Here is a 13,086-nt window from a genome sequence, read left to right on the forward strand (position 1 = left end):
GCAAAAGGAAGGACCAGCGGTCAGCTTCACGCAGCCGTTATTAAAACCAGTGCTCTCTGGTATTTTGGTAATACCTGCTAAGAGGAATAAACCAGGCTTGCACTGCAATTTTGTGCGCAGCATTCCTTAATAAATCCCATCTGAGCTCCAGGAACAGCATGTCACTGTCAGTACACGGCAGCATCTGAAATGGAACCTTTTGGGAGCCAGTTTTAAACCGGGAAGTCTTCAAAATGAAACGGCAACAACAAAAAAAAGACAACAGATACCACACAGTACAAAATAGCAATTATTTATATTTTCAAAAAGAAAAAAAAAAAAGTTACCAGCTATTTTGAAACTTCTTCCCTGTAAGAAGAGTGACTAATAGAAAGGAACAGGACTGGCTCCTATACAGTCGGCAAGTCAGGTACAAACAGTTGTTAAGAATCATTTAGCAACTCAGGACAGGGACTTTTGACGCAGCGTTCATGAACAATAAAATTTTTCCTTTTTTTTTTTTTTTTAAAAAGGGGGAGGAGGGAAATAAAGCAGGGAAAAATGCCAAAAACACTTCCCACAATATCTAAAAACAGTAACCGTTGTTCTTGTCAGACAGCACGCTCCAGATCAAGGATTTTCAAGTCCTTTCAAAACCAATAGACTTGCCAAAGGCTGCCGTCAGTCTATTCACACCCTCCAGAACACACAGCCTTCCACTGTCCCCTTTCACTTCAACCTGTCATTTTATAAAAGGTGGTGTTTTTCTTCCTTTTTTTTTTTTTCCTTCCAATTAACATACAAGTGCTACTAACAGAGAAACTGATCTTCTTGTTGCTGGATGGCAATAAGGAATTACACAAAGGTCCAGTTTTTAGCTCAGCTGGAAGGACTTAAATTCTCTTTTTTGATATAAATACTACTGGAGCTCCCATCAGGTACTTCCTTTCCAGAACCTCACTGGAAATTCTTTTTAACCCTCCAACGCTCTCCAAAGCTAAAATGTCCTCTTGCTCCAGGCATCTGACGATTTGTTCTGTGCTGCCAGACGCAGAGACGTTGTTTTCCCCAGTACCACTGCTGGGTTATTCCGACTCGGGTTGGTGCCTAAACCGAACCCTGTACTTAATTGACTCAGCCAAGTCGAAGGGAACACACAGACGATGCAGCGACAGGGATTCGTTAGGTTGAACAGCCCCAGAGCCCCAGGCCCACCCTCCCCCCTCTCCCCAAGTTACTTGGTGCTGTTTTAAAAAGTCTGGGTGTCACGAAGCAGTCTCTTCCCCCCAACAACAGAGTAAAAGCTCCACAGATTTCGCTGTCTACCTGGTGGTCAAGGTTACAGCAGCAACAGCTGATGCTGCTTCCAGAAAAACATGGGGTTGTGTGACAGACGGGGCTTTAGGATTGCTTCAGTCGCTTACGCGGGGGTCCCAGGAAGGGACACTGTGCAGAGGCCAAGGAGCGATACGCCTCAGCCACCAAGTGGGGATGCGATACTACCATGGACTTCCAGCCTGATGTCTCCATGACGTCAGAAGCATGACTAGAAACAAGAGAGAATAAATCTCAAGTTATCAACTGGGGATAAAAAGGATTAACTAAGTAGATTCTCTCCACACGCCCAAGAAACCTGCCATTTTTAGTATACTGTTTTAGGATCACCGCATCTTTTGCGAAGATTGCAAGCTTCAGCTCTGCTGGCACAATTGTATGCTGGACAGTCCTTCAACTTAGGGATGAAAAGCTTAAACAGACATGATCCCAGGTGGAGGGCAGCAGGAACACAACGCTTATTTACCCTGGCTACTCAGCACAGAAGTATTTTAACTCAATATTGGAAGTACCAAGAAAAACTATATTAACTGAGAAATAGGACTAAAAATTCTCCAGACATCAAAGCAGTTGGTAGTCATTTTACATCGTCTGAGAAGTCTGTTACATCATGAGTTGCAAACAGCTCCTCAATGTCAGGGACTACCTGATATTTTGCCAACTATTCTGTTCTTGTGATCTTAGGAAGAGATTCAGAACAGCTCCCAGAGACAGTCCTGCTGTACGCTCCGAACAGTTCCAGCAGGACAAGACTGATCTGCCCTTAGGGCAATGCCACTTCTGGGATGCCAGATAAATGAAAGATCACAGTGGGAGAACTGAAAAAAAACCCCAAAAAGTAGCAGAGCAGAACCTGCCCTGTACACGACAGTTCCCAAGATGTGAACCCTACTGCTAATAACCAACACTTTCCTCTAGATTTGTCGCATCCTGGAACAAAAGTAAACTCACTAGTTAATGAAGTCCACCGCTTGAGTTTTCAGTTGATCAGCACTATGTAGGTCAGCCAGAATGAGGATCTCGGCTGCATTTTCCACAGACAGGTTACTGCACAGTGCATCCTCACACATCACTTTCAGACGTTCTAGTGCATACTGCAAGAGACAAGCCAAAGCGCCGTTACAAAGAGGAAAGCACCGCTCAGGCTTGATATGAAGCCTTCCTTGTGCTCCTTCACTCTTCAGTAACAAACTACTCTATTATGCTGAACAGACCTCTTTGCTTTGCTATACGCATCTGAACTGTACTCAAAAGCAGTGAGTAGCAAAAAAAAAAAAATTAAAAGAAAAAAAAGGAGAATCATGACGCGCCCACCCTGAGGAAAAGCAATGGAGAGGAAACATACCCACCAGAACTCTTATCCTGGCCTTCGTGTGTTACGGGCTTACTGGTGCTGTGTTCATGCTTTGAAATGAGAATTTCAGGTCACCTGAAATACTTACTAACTCAGTTACTTCAAGGCACAAAACGATAAAGCCAAATCTTTATTCTCACTCTATTGCTGCACGGCAGGATTACCTGGGTTCAGTGGGAAGACCTATCTAACAGTGAATGCTCCTCAGGTGTTCCAGTGACGTTTAGGCAGCTTTCACTCAATTTCTTTGCCTGCACATTAAGATCAGCCTTGCTCAAGCACACGCTACTAGTTTAATACTAAAATGCTAAACAAAAGAAAGTGAAATGAAATGATCTTGCAGCTGTCCAGCTGGAAACAAAACATCACAGCATGTCTGTAACACCCTGGTAAAAGCTCTATTCTAACTTCACATTCCCAGTCTCAGAGTTTTCTACCATTCAGTTGCGCATTTGCCTCAACATTTTTTAGATCCGCAGGGCTGGGCCCTGTCAATGGTTTGAGGAATTCAAAGGATACGCTTAGAAGAATAGTGCTGTCTAATAAATTTCACACTCTGCTTTCTGCAGCGCTTCAGTCAGTGTCGAAACAAGCAGGCACAGCCAAGATTTTCAAAAGCGACACAGTGTTCTCAGGCAGACTTCAGAAAGGTCAATTCTCAGAAAACTTTAAGCCACTCGTTATCAAGAAATGAAACCCAACTCCCAGACCTCAGCCTTTTAGAATATCACAGCTGGGAATTGTGGGACTGAGATACTTCTGAAAATCTTGGTATGTGTGATCTGATTATGGGGTTTGCGGCTCTTTGGATGAAACAACTGAATATTTCTGAGCAGTTCTGAATATTCTAGATCCCATGATTACATTTCCCAGGGATTAGGAGAGCAGTCAACTCTAACGCAGTTCTTGTAAGAACAGTAACATTAGCACTACATAAACGGTCCTAAAGATAAAACACAGTTAAGCCTCCTTCATGTTACGACTTCAAATTGAGTGACATTTCTAAAAAAAGATTTTCAAGACCGTTCATTTTTTTTCCATCTTATAGATAACTGCACTTTAGAGTATCCTTCATGTTGTTCATAAGGGTTTTTTGGACAATTTTGAGACGATACGGTGTACAAGTTCTTCAGTACGTGAGGCCGCATTTGGAAAAGATACCAGATTTGTAAGGACTGCTCTGTCACCCTGAACGGAGAGCTGGTAACGAGCTCATCTGCACGACGACAGGAGCGCTCGCCATATGATAAGCACTATTACTATAAATGTATTTTATATTAAGATTTTCATCCCATTATGATTAAATTTAAATGAATTATTTTAGATTATAAAAACATTTTTCACTTAAGACTCAGCAATAATAATTACTTCGACTGAGGCACAGCGCTCATAACCAGGGCAGTTTTCTCCCACCAGAACATCTGAGAAGGCAAATCAAATTTTCTTGCTTAATCTGTATCAATAACTAACACAGTTTCAAATGAGGGGCAAGCCATTAGTTTATATTATTGTCTGCCAGTAGCTTAAAATGCAGCAAACAAAGCTGAAAATTATTCCTTTTGTACACGTACAATTGCACGTACAATTTTTATTTCGATTTTCGCTACAAATAGCTCAGCTTCTAATTACACAGCTGGGCAAAAGTAGCCATTCTGGTCTCTCAGGCATCAAGATTTCCCCTTCCCCCCTTTCTTAATTACACTTTAAAAACCACCCTACCTAACAGCGTACTTACCCAAGAGGCTGAAATAGTATCTCCTGGGCTGGGAAGACGTGCTTTGTTTTGGTTTTGGTCTAATTACATATTTTCCCCAAGAGACAGGAGGAACTCAGAAGAAGCTGTTTCAGTCTCTTGAGTAAATATTAGATGTTTTATGTGCTTTCATGAAAGATTTTTTTTATTTCTGCTTTTAAAAGACACACAATGAGTTTAAAAGGAAAAAAAAAATCTACATTAAAAGCCAGGAAACTCAAAGTTAAAGCCCGCTCTGTCCTTAATGTACTGCTTCTTACTTACACTTCTCTCAGTTAAAGATGGTATGTGAGCTCTCAATCAATACGCTTTAAAAACTGCATAAAATATGCAGCAATGATCATAATCAGGGCGAGAATCTCCTTGCATCGTTTCCCATTTTAATTCTACTTGCAGCGGCCTAATAATGGTATATGGAGCACTTCACCTCTAAAACCAGCATTTCTGATGAAGCCCCGGTCCGCAGTGACAGGGAATTTGATGGCCGTGTGGTGGCTGCGTGGAACAAGGTTACATGCATCCACATCCTAAAATCCACCACCCTAACTGGCCCCGACAAGAGACTCCAAGGACTGAAGAAGCATGGAGACTGAACTACGCTCTCACCCCTAGAGGTGCTCCCTCCAGGTCAGGGTTGAGGCACATTGGCAGGGCAGTGTGGAGAATCTTGCACTGCTGCTACCCGTGCTGAACCTGTTCCATGGATAAATTCAGGACTTTAGTCTCCAGTGCTGTCAAACTGGCATCTTTCACCAGCACTAAGTTCACTTTTAAGAGAAAAAAAGAAAAAGGAAATAAAATTTTGGTTATAGATGAGGAATTTTCACTGGTTAATCCGGCTGTCTGGCCAGCACAGCACTCTCTTCGGTCCTTGGTGCTGCAAAGGGAAGGAGGCAGCAGCTGGCTGGCTGGCGAGGCCACAGCGCTGTGCCTGCTGCGCGGGGACTACCAGCAGCCTCCCAGTCAGACCATCCCCGACAGCTCCCTGGCAAGGACCCTGCAAAATCACAGGCAGGTTAGGCACCAGGGCTTCCTCCAGTGCACCCCTTCTCTCCATAAACGGCAGGGATTGCCACTGCAAAAAGAAAATAAACAACAGGACCACCCCACTCCTGGCTATCCATCACTTTAGAGCATCTCTTGAAACTGCTGATACCAGCCAGACCGGAAGGAGAAACAGGCCCTGTCTGCCAAGACAGAACACTACTTTTGAGGTTTAGCAATAATCACACTAAAAAAATATCGCCAGGTCCACCTCGAAACGTTCTTCTCTCCCCCAGCTCTTATGCTAGATTATCCTGAACAGAGATGTCCTCTGAAATTTTAAGAAAATGCTTAAAAATGAGCAGTAGAGACAGAAATTCCTGATTGTAATATGATAAGATACATATCTATACAGCTATAGGCATCTTACACACATCTGTACCACCTCCAGGTTTACCTATAAGCCACAACCAATTCAAAGAAACTGCCCAACCACAAGGATCACAGGAAAAGCTTACGGCTGCGATCTCCAAGGAGCTCTCTGTAAAGCAAGGCACATGTCATTCCTGGTTCTCTGAACACCCATAAATCCCAACTGTACCTTGTCAGCAGCTGCCAGCAAGTCATCAGCCATTTTGTCAAGATTTGGTGCCTTCCCCGTGTAAATAAAGCACATCATTTCCTTAAAAACTTCAGGCTCCACGTCATTGATTTCAACCCGATTCTGTATCAGAAAAATGAAGCTTATTAAGATCCCGACAAGATGCTTAAGGCTTCCTGCTACCCAAGCTCTTTCAGTATTCAGAAATTTGCTACAGAAACAAACTATTTAGGATGTGTATTACTGGCAAAAAAAAAAAAAAAAAGAAAGAAAAATATGTGGATGGAATAAGAAAAACTCTAAGCTGTATTTCACATTCTCTACTTCTCCCTATCCCGCCCCAGACTCTTTCCCCAAGAGTAACAAAGGTAACAATTGCCTCCTTGATCCCTTTCTTCCTCCCTTCAGGACAGCTGAAGCAGAGACCTGCATCTAACGTGAGAAAAATAGTTAAAAGGTGACAATAGTCACAAACACTAGGTAAGAAAGTTATCTGGCCAGTGATGCTAAGAGTTGACTAGAGCGCTATTCGCCCAGTTGGAGAAATCTCCTTCCTCCAGGAACTCACCTTTTTACTCTCTTCCATCTCGTGCTCAAACATGGCGCTGAAAACCGGGGAACGTGCTACGGCAGTGGGGAAAATAAAACATAGTTAGAGATGCTGTTTTATACTTCAGGAGATGCTAAGCATAGCCTGCCGACACCTCAACAACTGTCCTGCTGCTTAATGCAGGGAAAATTTCCTACAGCAGACAGGACAAATTCAGTACAACTGCTAAAGTACGGGTTGTGACATAATGTCGTGCCACCAGTATAGCTTCAAACTGGGTATGGGAGAATTCCTTGTGCCCTTTCAAACAACGCTGAAGTGTATGCGGGCGGTGAGGCAAGTTGCTTGAATATACAAGAAAGTATTCCTCTGGAAACGTGCTAACTTCTGCTTACAAATGCCTTAGGAATACACTGTAGCACACCACAGCCACAAAAAAATCCTCCTGCCATAGGAGCAGACAGGCAAAAACGGAGTAGATAGGCATGTGCCCTTGCTGCCCAGAAGGCCAACCGCATCCTGGGCTGCATCAAGAGGAGCGTGGCCAGCAGGTCGAGGGAGGGGATTCTGCCCCTCTACTCTGCCCTGGTGAGACCCCACCTGGAGTACTGTGTCCAGTTCTGGAGCCCCCAACACAAGAATGACATGGACCAGTTGGAGAAGGTCCAGAGGAGGGCCACGAAGATGATAAAAGGGCTGGAGCACCTCTCTTGTGAGGACAGGCTGAGAGAGTTGGGGCTGTTCAGCCTGGAGAAGAGGAGGCTCCGGGGAGACCTGATAGCGGCCTTCCAGTACCTCAAGGGGGCCTACAAGAAAGATGGGGCAAGGCTGTTTAGTAGGGCCTGTTGCGATAGGACGAGAGGTAATGGTTTTAAAATAGAGGGGGGTAGATTTAGATTAGAAATTAGGAAAAAAATTTTTACGATGCGAGTTATAGAACACTGGAACAGGTTGCCCAGAAAGGTGGTGGAGGCCCCATCCCTGGAAACGTTCAAGGCCAGGCTGGATGAGGCTCTGAGCAACCTGATCTAGTCGGGGACGTCCCTGCTCCTTGCAGGGGGGTTGGACTACATGACCTTTGAAGGGCCCTTCCAGCCCTAACCATTCTATGATTCTATTCTATGATTCTCTCAGTTCACAAAACAGTCTTTTGCTACAGCTCTGCAGTTAAAAAAGCTGCAGAAGCCTCGTTTGAAGACAAAGTAACTCAAAAAACCCCACTTGCCATCATGTTGTTGTCTCCTATCCTGCTAAGGCCCACCCAACTCAACACCGACCTGCTAGTATGGCTTTGTGAGCCTGGAACTCCTGGCCTGCAACGCACAGGCAGCAGTCCGTGAAGCGCGAGTTCTCCCAGAGTCCTCCCAGCTCATCTGCCAAGCGGCACTCCGGTACCTTCACCATGTTCATAGTGTTCTGGCCGGAGATATTGACGGAGTCCTGCACTACGCTCACCTGGAGGGGGAAAGGAAGCAAAGAAACTCAAAACCTCACACTGGAACACCGATGTCCCTACGGGAAGTTTTTATTTCCATGGCAGGTGAAGGGAAATGCAAAGCAAATCCCACACCTTCAGAATCACTGTATGATCGAAAACGTCTCAATTTTTAAAGCATCCTTTCTACCCCGCCTTAACTCGGTTCTCTGCTCCTCCAGAGCGTCCATCCCAAGTCCTATATCACACCAGTAGATTTTCTTCTCAATCTCAAATTAACAGCACTTCTATGCAATTTAATCGTAACTTTATTAGATGGCTTCCTAAAGAAGTGAAGCCTTATTTTTCTACTTTTGCAGACACCATACCTGACCTAGTTTTTTCTTTCTATCAACACTCCGAAACCCTCCCCGATCAATAATGCAATACAGACAGCAGCGCAGCTGAAAACCAAGCACACACAGCCTTCTATAACCGCATCCACAGGCGTATGCAAGTGCAGCGTCTGGCCCCCCAAAATGTCTCGCTGCTTCTGGTTCTCAATTTCTTAGAGTTCAATGCTTCCATCACATTATAAAATAAAATAATAAAGAAATCCTAAACAGTGGATTTTAGAAAGCAATTTTATGTCAAGTAACTAGGAAGGTCCGGGGAAGGCAGACATATTCCTTATCACCGGCGTTAAAGCAGACGCGGTTAGGTAGGGACCGCGCAGCCTGGCTGATGAATACCCTACACAAAGGGAACCGGTAAGAGCCTATTCAGCACCAAACCACGATTGTTAAACACGCAGTAAATCATGCGCCTTCTGCAGCACGCTCCAATTAGAAAACAGCAGAGTGACTAATACTGCCCCGCTATAACAAAGAATAAAGGGAGAAGCTGATTGACAGGGAGGCATACATGAGACTATTCCCTGGATTTGCTGTCAAGTCCAAGTTAAATTTCAGTTCTATTAATAACCAGTGGCCAAAGAAGAGCAACGGACAGCAAAGGAAGCTTCGCAGTTATGTAAAAGGAGAAGAAAATTATGAAGTCAGACACAACAGAAGCATCTTCTAAGGAAAAAAAACCTCCTGACAGCACACACCCCAAGGCTTGAGAAGCCTCCAGTGGGTTTCTGATGGCAGACACACCTTGTATAAACTGTACAACACTCAAAACCAAACAAATGTCAGGTGCTGCTTGCCAAAGGACACTAATGATCAGCCAGAGCAGATGCGAGGAAGCTGTGTTCTTCATCATTAATTTGACAGCTACATCATCTTTTTGCCCTGCGACATCTAGGCCAGCAACATGGACTCACGGATGGATGAAAACTCATGGGATTCATTAAAAAGGAATTCTAAGATGCAGGTCCCTTGCTGGAGCCCAATACTGATTATGGACCAGCCAAAAAGAGACTTGTGAACTGTGTCTCAGATCAACAAATAAATCATCTTCATATATGAGAAAGTCAGTTACTGGCATGAAGATCTATTGCACGGCTTTTTACGTGAGAAGTTCAGACTGGTAGATTCCAAGCGATGAACAGCCTTAGAGGTCAACTAAGTAAAGTTCCACTGAAGCTATTTTCAACATCTGAGCAAGGGAGCCAACGCTGCCTCGCTCAGAAGAGAGCTATTACCGTAACTTTGTGAGCATCGCTCTTTCGGACATTTATCAGAATGGAATTTACCTATGATGCTGGAGTATAATTGGAACAGCAAAAAGTAATGCTGTCGGGGGACGAACAATCAATCCCACCTGCAAAACAGAGGTGGAAAAATGCCTGAACTGACAACGACACGAGGTCAGGTTTGAAACGGTTGACAAGGAACATCATTCTCTGCCTTAACAGTGTTTTCAGCATGACATTACCTGTGTTCAGCACCACACTTGAGCAGAGAGCAAAAGGCTCTTTCCTTTTAACTTTAACAAAGGAACGAGAAGGTGCAGCAGAGACACTTGGCAATCTTCCGGTCTACAGAAAACTCCAACATATCCCCACGTAACAAGCATCTCACCATCCCATGTTGCCAACTCCTTAGAGAGTTTCTACATACAAAACATGCTTTCTGGAAGTAGAGATGTGAGAGCACCACTTGGCACCTGTGGCCAGCAGGGAAGCGTTAGGAGAGCATATGGCACACCAGTTTACATGTTAAGAGACTTATAAGCTCAGGGAAGAAAAAGAAAAAAAAAAAAAAAAAAGCAGGGGGGGAACAAAACCAAGCTGTTGAAAGTTCTTGCCAAACTGTTTCCAGACAGCAAAACCTCCCCCTCTGATAGTGCTAAACTTAAGATTTCTAACGTGCTAGACTGCAGAACAGACTGAAAGAGAAAACAGAAGATATCAAGGCCAGGTGAAGCCAGCAGCAAGTTTTCTCTTCATCCAGAACAAACAAAAACACTGAGCTGAAGCTTTTGAAGGGAGTCATTCAGTAAAGAGCGGATTGACTTGAATTAGTACTGGTTGCCAAGACTACTGGTGGATCTCAGGTTGATCTACACTGCACCTTGCAAATTCCCTTCTCAGACATTAATTTCTGAGTTTCACTCCACAATGGTAAGTTTTCTGGCTCTCTTATCATGAAGGAAAGAGTAATTGCCAGACCTACAGAGACGTCCTCTTCTCCTCCTATCCTGCTACAAGTGTTAAAGGAAGGGCTCCTCCATGACAGTAACAATTCATGCGACTGGCTGAATACACGTCCTCTAGGAGATATTTGTTGATTTATACATGTGCACGCTTACAACAGCCAAACAAAACTGGAACAAAAAAAAACCCAAAACAAACAAACAAACCAACCCCACAAAAACCTTAACAGCTGTCAAACAACTTTAACTGAAGCATTTATTTCACTCCTGAAAGGAAAAACAGGAAAATAAGAAGACTCCCACAAAAAACACTGCAGGAGATCCAAAGAGAGAACAACTCGTTCTGCCTGTCTTCTGGCAAAAATCACAGCTACAGGAGGTATTTTACAGTAAAAAGACAATGGAAATAAGACAGCAGAAGCTCCAAAGACACTAAATCTGTGTTCAAATTTGCTCATTAAGGTTTCTAAACTTAAATATCCAGCTTTAGAAATAACCGTCTGTATCTTTGACTGAAATCTGTACTAGTGAAATAATAATTTTGTAAGCAGTTGTATAAAATGACAAACACAATAAGCAGGAATTTTTAGTTCCTATAAAATTCCTTTTTCGTAAATGTTTCTTAATTTTTTTTCTGTTGGCTGTAGAGACACACTTAGGAAAAAAAAAAAAGAAAACTCTTCTTTATTCAGTAGGCAAGCAATAGGTGGGCCAGAGCCAGTGTTGGTTATTATCCCAAGTGAGTTTCAAATGAAGGAGTACAAACAGATGGGCAATAATACTGAACCAGAAGCGAAATGATAACCAAACGTGCTTAATTCCTACCATAATCACAGGTAAAATACAAATACAGAGTAACAAAAAATAAATGGAAGTGAAATGCGATGAATCCCACCGAGAAAAAGCCAACAGCCACATAGGCACACGCACACACAAAAATCTAATTACCACATAAACATCCAGGATTTCTGCTGATACCTCTGACCCCTTAAAAGCAATAATTAAAAATAAGGTCACATCTACCTGAAGCTAATGGAACTCCTATTCTTTCAGCTGTACAGGAAGACTTACCTCACAGAAGAGAGTGAGTTTGTCATCTGGAAGAAGTCCATTGGCCTCATCCAGAAGAAAGTCTCTTCTAATAAATTTTTTGAATCCCCAGTCCTTGCCTTGTACAAATCGATACGCTCGCTGGCTCTCTGAAAGAAAGAGGCAGTGCTTTAAACACCAGCTGAGCGCCTCGCTTGATCAAACACTGAAAGACAAACAACTGACCCCATCAGACAGAAAGAGATTTTACACACCCATGGCTTTTGTCTCTTCTCCTTTAGCATTCAGGATGGAGAATTTGAACTTTGCCCGAACTTCACTTTTTGGACAGCTCACCAGCAGCAGATAGAGGGACAGATAATCTTTACTTTCTTCATCCAAGCCTTTGGGGTTCACACGTAAACACCTGTAGAAGCAGGCATCTGAATGAGATGTCAGGAACAGTTTTTGGCAGGTCACTCATAGCTTCCAAAGAAAGGGCACTGCAGAATTTTCACGATAAAACGTACAGCAAACAAGTTCTGTTTAAGAGCCACTGATCCACAAGGCAATAACAGACAGGTAAACAGAGTGGAACTGCGTGGAACAGTCAGCCTCACGCTACTCCTCTGAGGCAGAGAATAATATACAGATAATATACAGGCAGAAACTACAGGCAAACCAATTAAAAAAAAAAAAAAACCAAACACAGGGGAAAAGGTGGGGGTTATAATTTAAATTACTGAAAAGCACCCTGGATGTCAACTTTCACAACAGGAAAGTGAAAGAAACAGCAGAATGGAGGCAATGGATTTGAGGAAGCATAGAATCACAGAATGGTTTGGGTGGGAAGGAACCTTCAAAGCCCACCCAGCCCAACCCCCTGCCAGGAGCAGGGACGTCTCCAACCAGATCAGGTTGCTCAGAGCCCCAGCCAACCTGGCCTGGAACGTTTCCAGGGATGGGGCATCCACCGCCTCTCTGGGCAACCTGGGCCAGTGTTCTACCCCCCTCAGCGTAAAAAATGCTTTCCTAATATCCAATCTAAATCTAGCCCCCTCTATTTTGAAACCATTACCCCTTGTCCTATCACAACAGGAAGTACAACAAATCCAGAGAAATGGTGGGTAAAATTTCACAGGAAGCAATTGAAAGGAATAATTTGATTTCTGGAAGGCTGGTAGTTTCTCGAAAATTTACTACTACTAGGGCAAAAGGAGAAAACTACTCCTGTGTGAAGGAAAGGTAGTAAAGTGCAGGAAGAGTCATAAGTACTTCCATGACCTGAAATCTGACACAGAATCTAACAAGAAGCAAAAACTAGGCCAAATGACTAACAACTCAAACACACAAGAACAAAAAATTAGAAAGATCTAGACATCAGAATGAGATCCGACTAGCAAAGGTTACAAAGGTAAGTAATTTAATAACAAAGAGCAGCCCAAGCAAAGCACAGGTCTGCCACCCAAAGGAAGGGAACACAAAC

At 43.4% G+C, this 13,086-nt stretch overlaps 1 protein-coding gene across 4 annotated transcripts in view; it reads right to left on the minus strand.

Annotated features, from left to right (window-relative positions):
- Window positions 1–276: 276 nt before the first annotated feature.
- Window positions 277–13,086, minus strand: part of SPOP (speckle type BTB/POZ protein) — a 29,396-nt gene continuing 16,586 nt past the window's right edge. For all 4 annotated transcript variants that reach the window (XM_086766720.1, XM_086766722.1, XM_086766719.1 and 1 more), the window contains 7 exons: window positions 11,876–12,027; window positions 11,643–11,770; window positions 7,834–8,011; window positions 6,575–6,630; window positions 6,007–6,129; window positions 2,266–2,408; window positions 277–1,525 (listed from right to left, as the gene is read on the minus strand). In XM_086766720.1, the coding sequence (XP_086622846.1) occupies window positions 1,381–1,525; window positions 2,266–2,408; window positions 6,007–6,129; window positions 6,575–6,630; window positions 7,834–8,011; window positions 11,643–11,770; window positions 11,876–12,027 (925 nt within the window). In that variant the 3' untranslated portion in view covers window positions 277–1,380. The remainder of the gene's footprint in view (window positions 1,526–2,265; window positions 2,409–6,006; window positions 6,130–6,574; window positions 6,631–7,833; window positions 8,012–11,642; window positions 11,771–11,875; window positions 12,028–13,086) is intronic.

Source organism: Chlamydotis macqueenii, chromosome 25 (assembly GCF_036417535.1).
Source record: "Chlamydotis macqueenii isolate bChlMac1 chromosome 25, bChlMac1.mat, whole genome shotgun sequence".
Taxonomy (NCBI): domain Eukaryota; kingdom Metazoa; phylum Chordata; class Aves; order Otidiformes; family Otididae; genus Chlamydotis; species Chlamydotis macqueenii.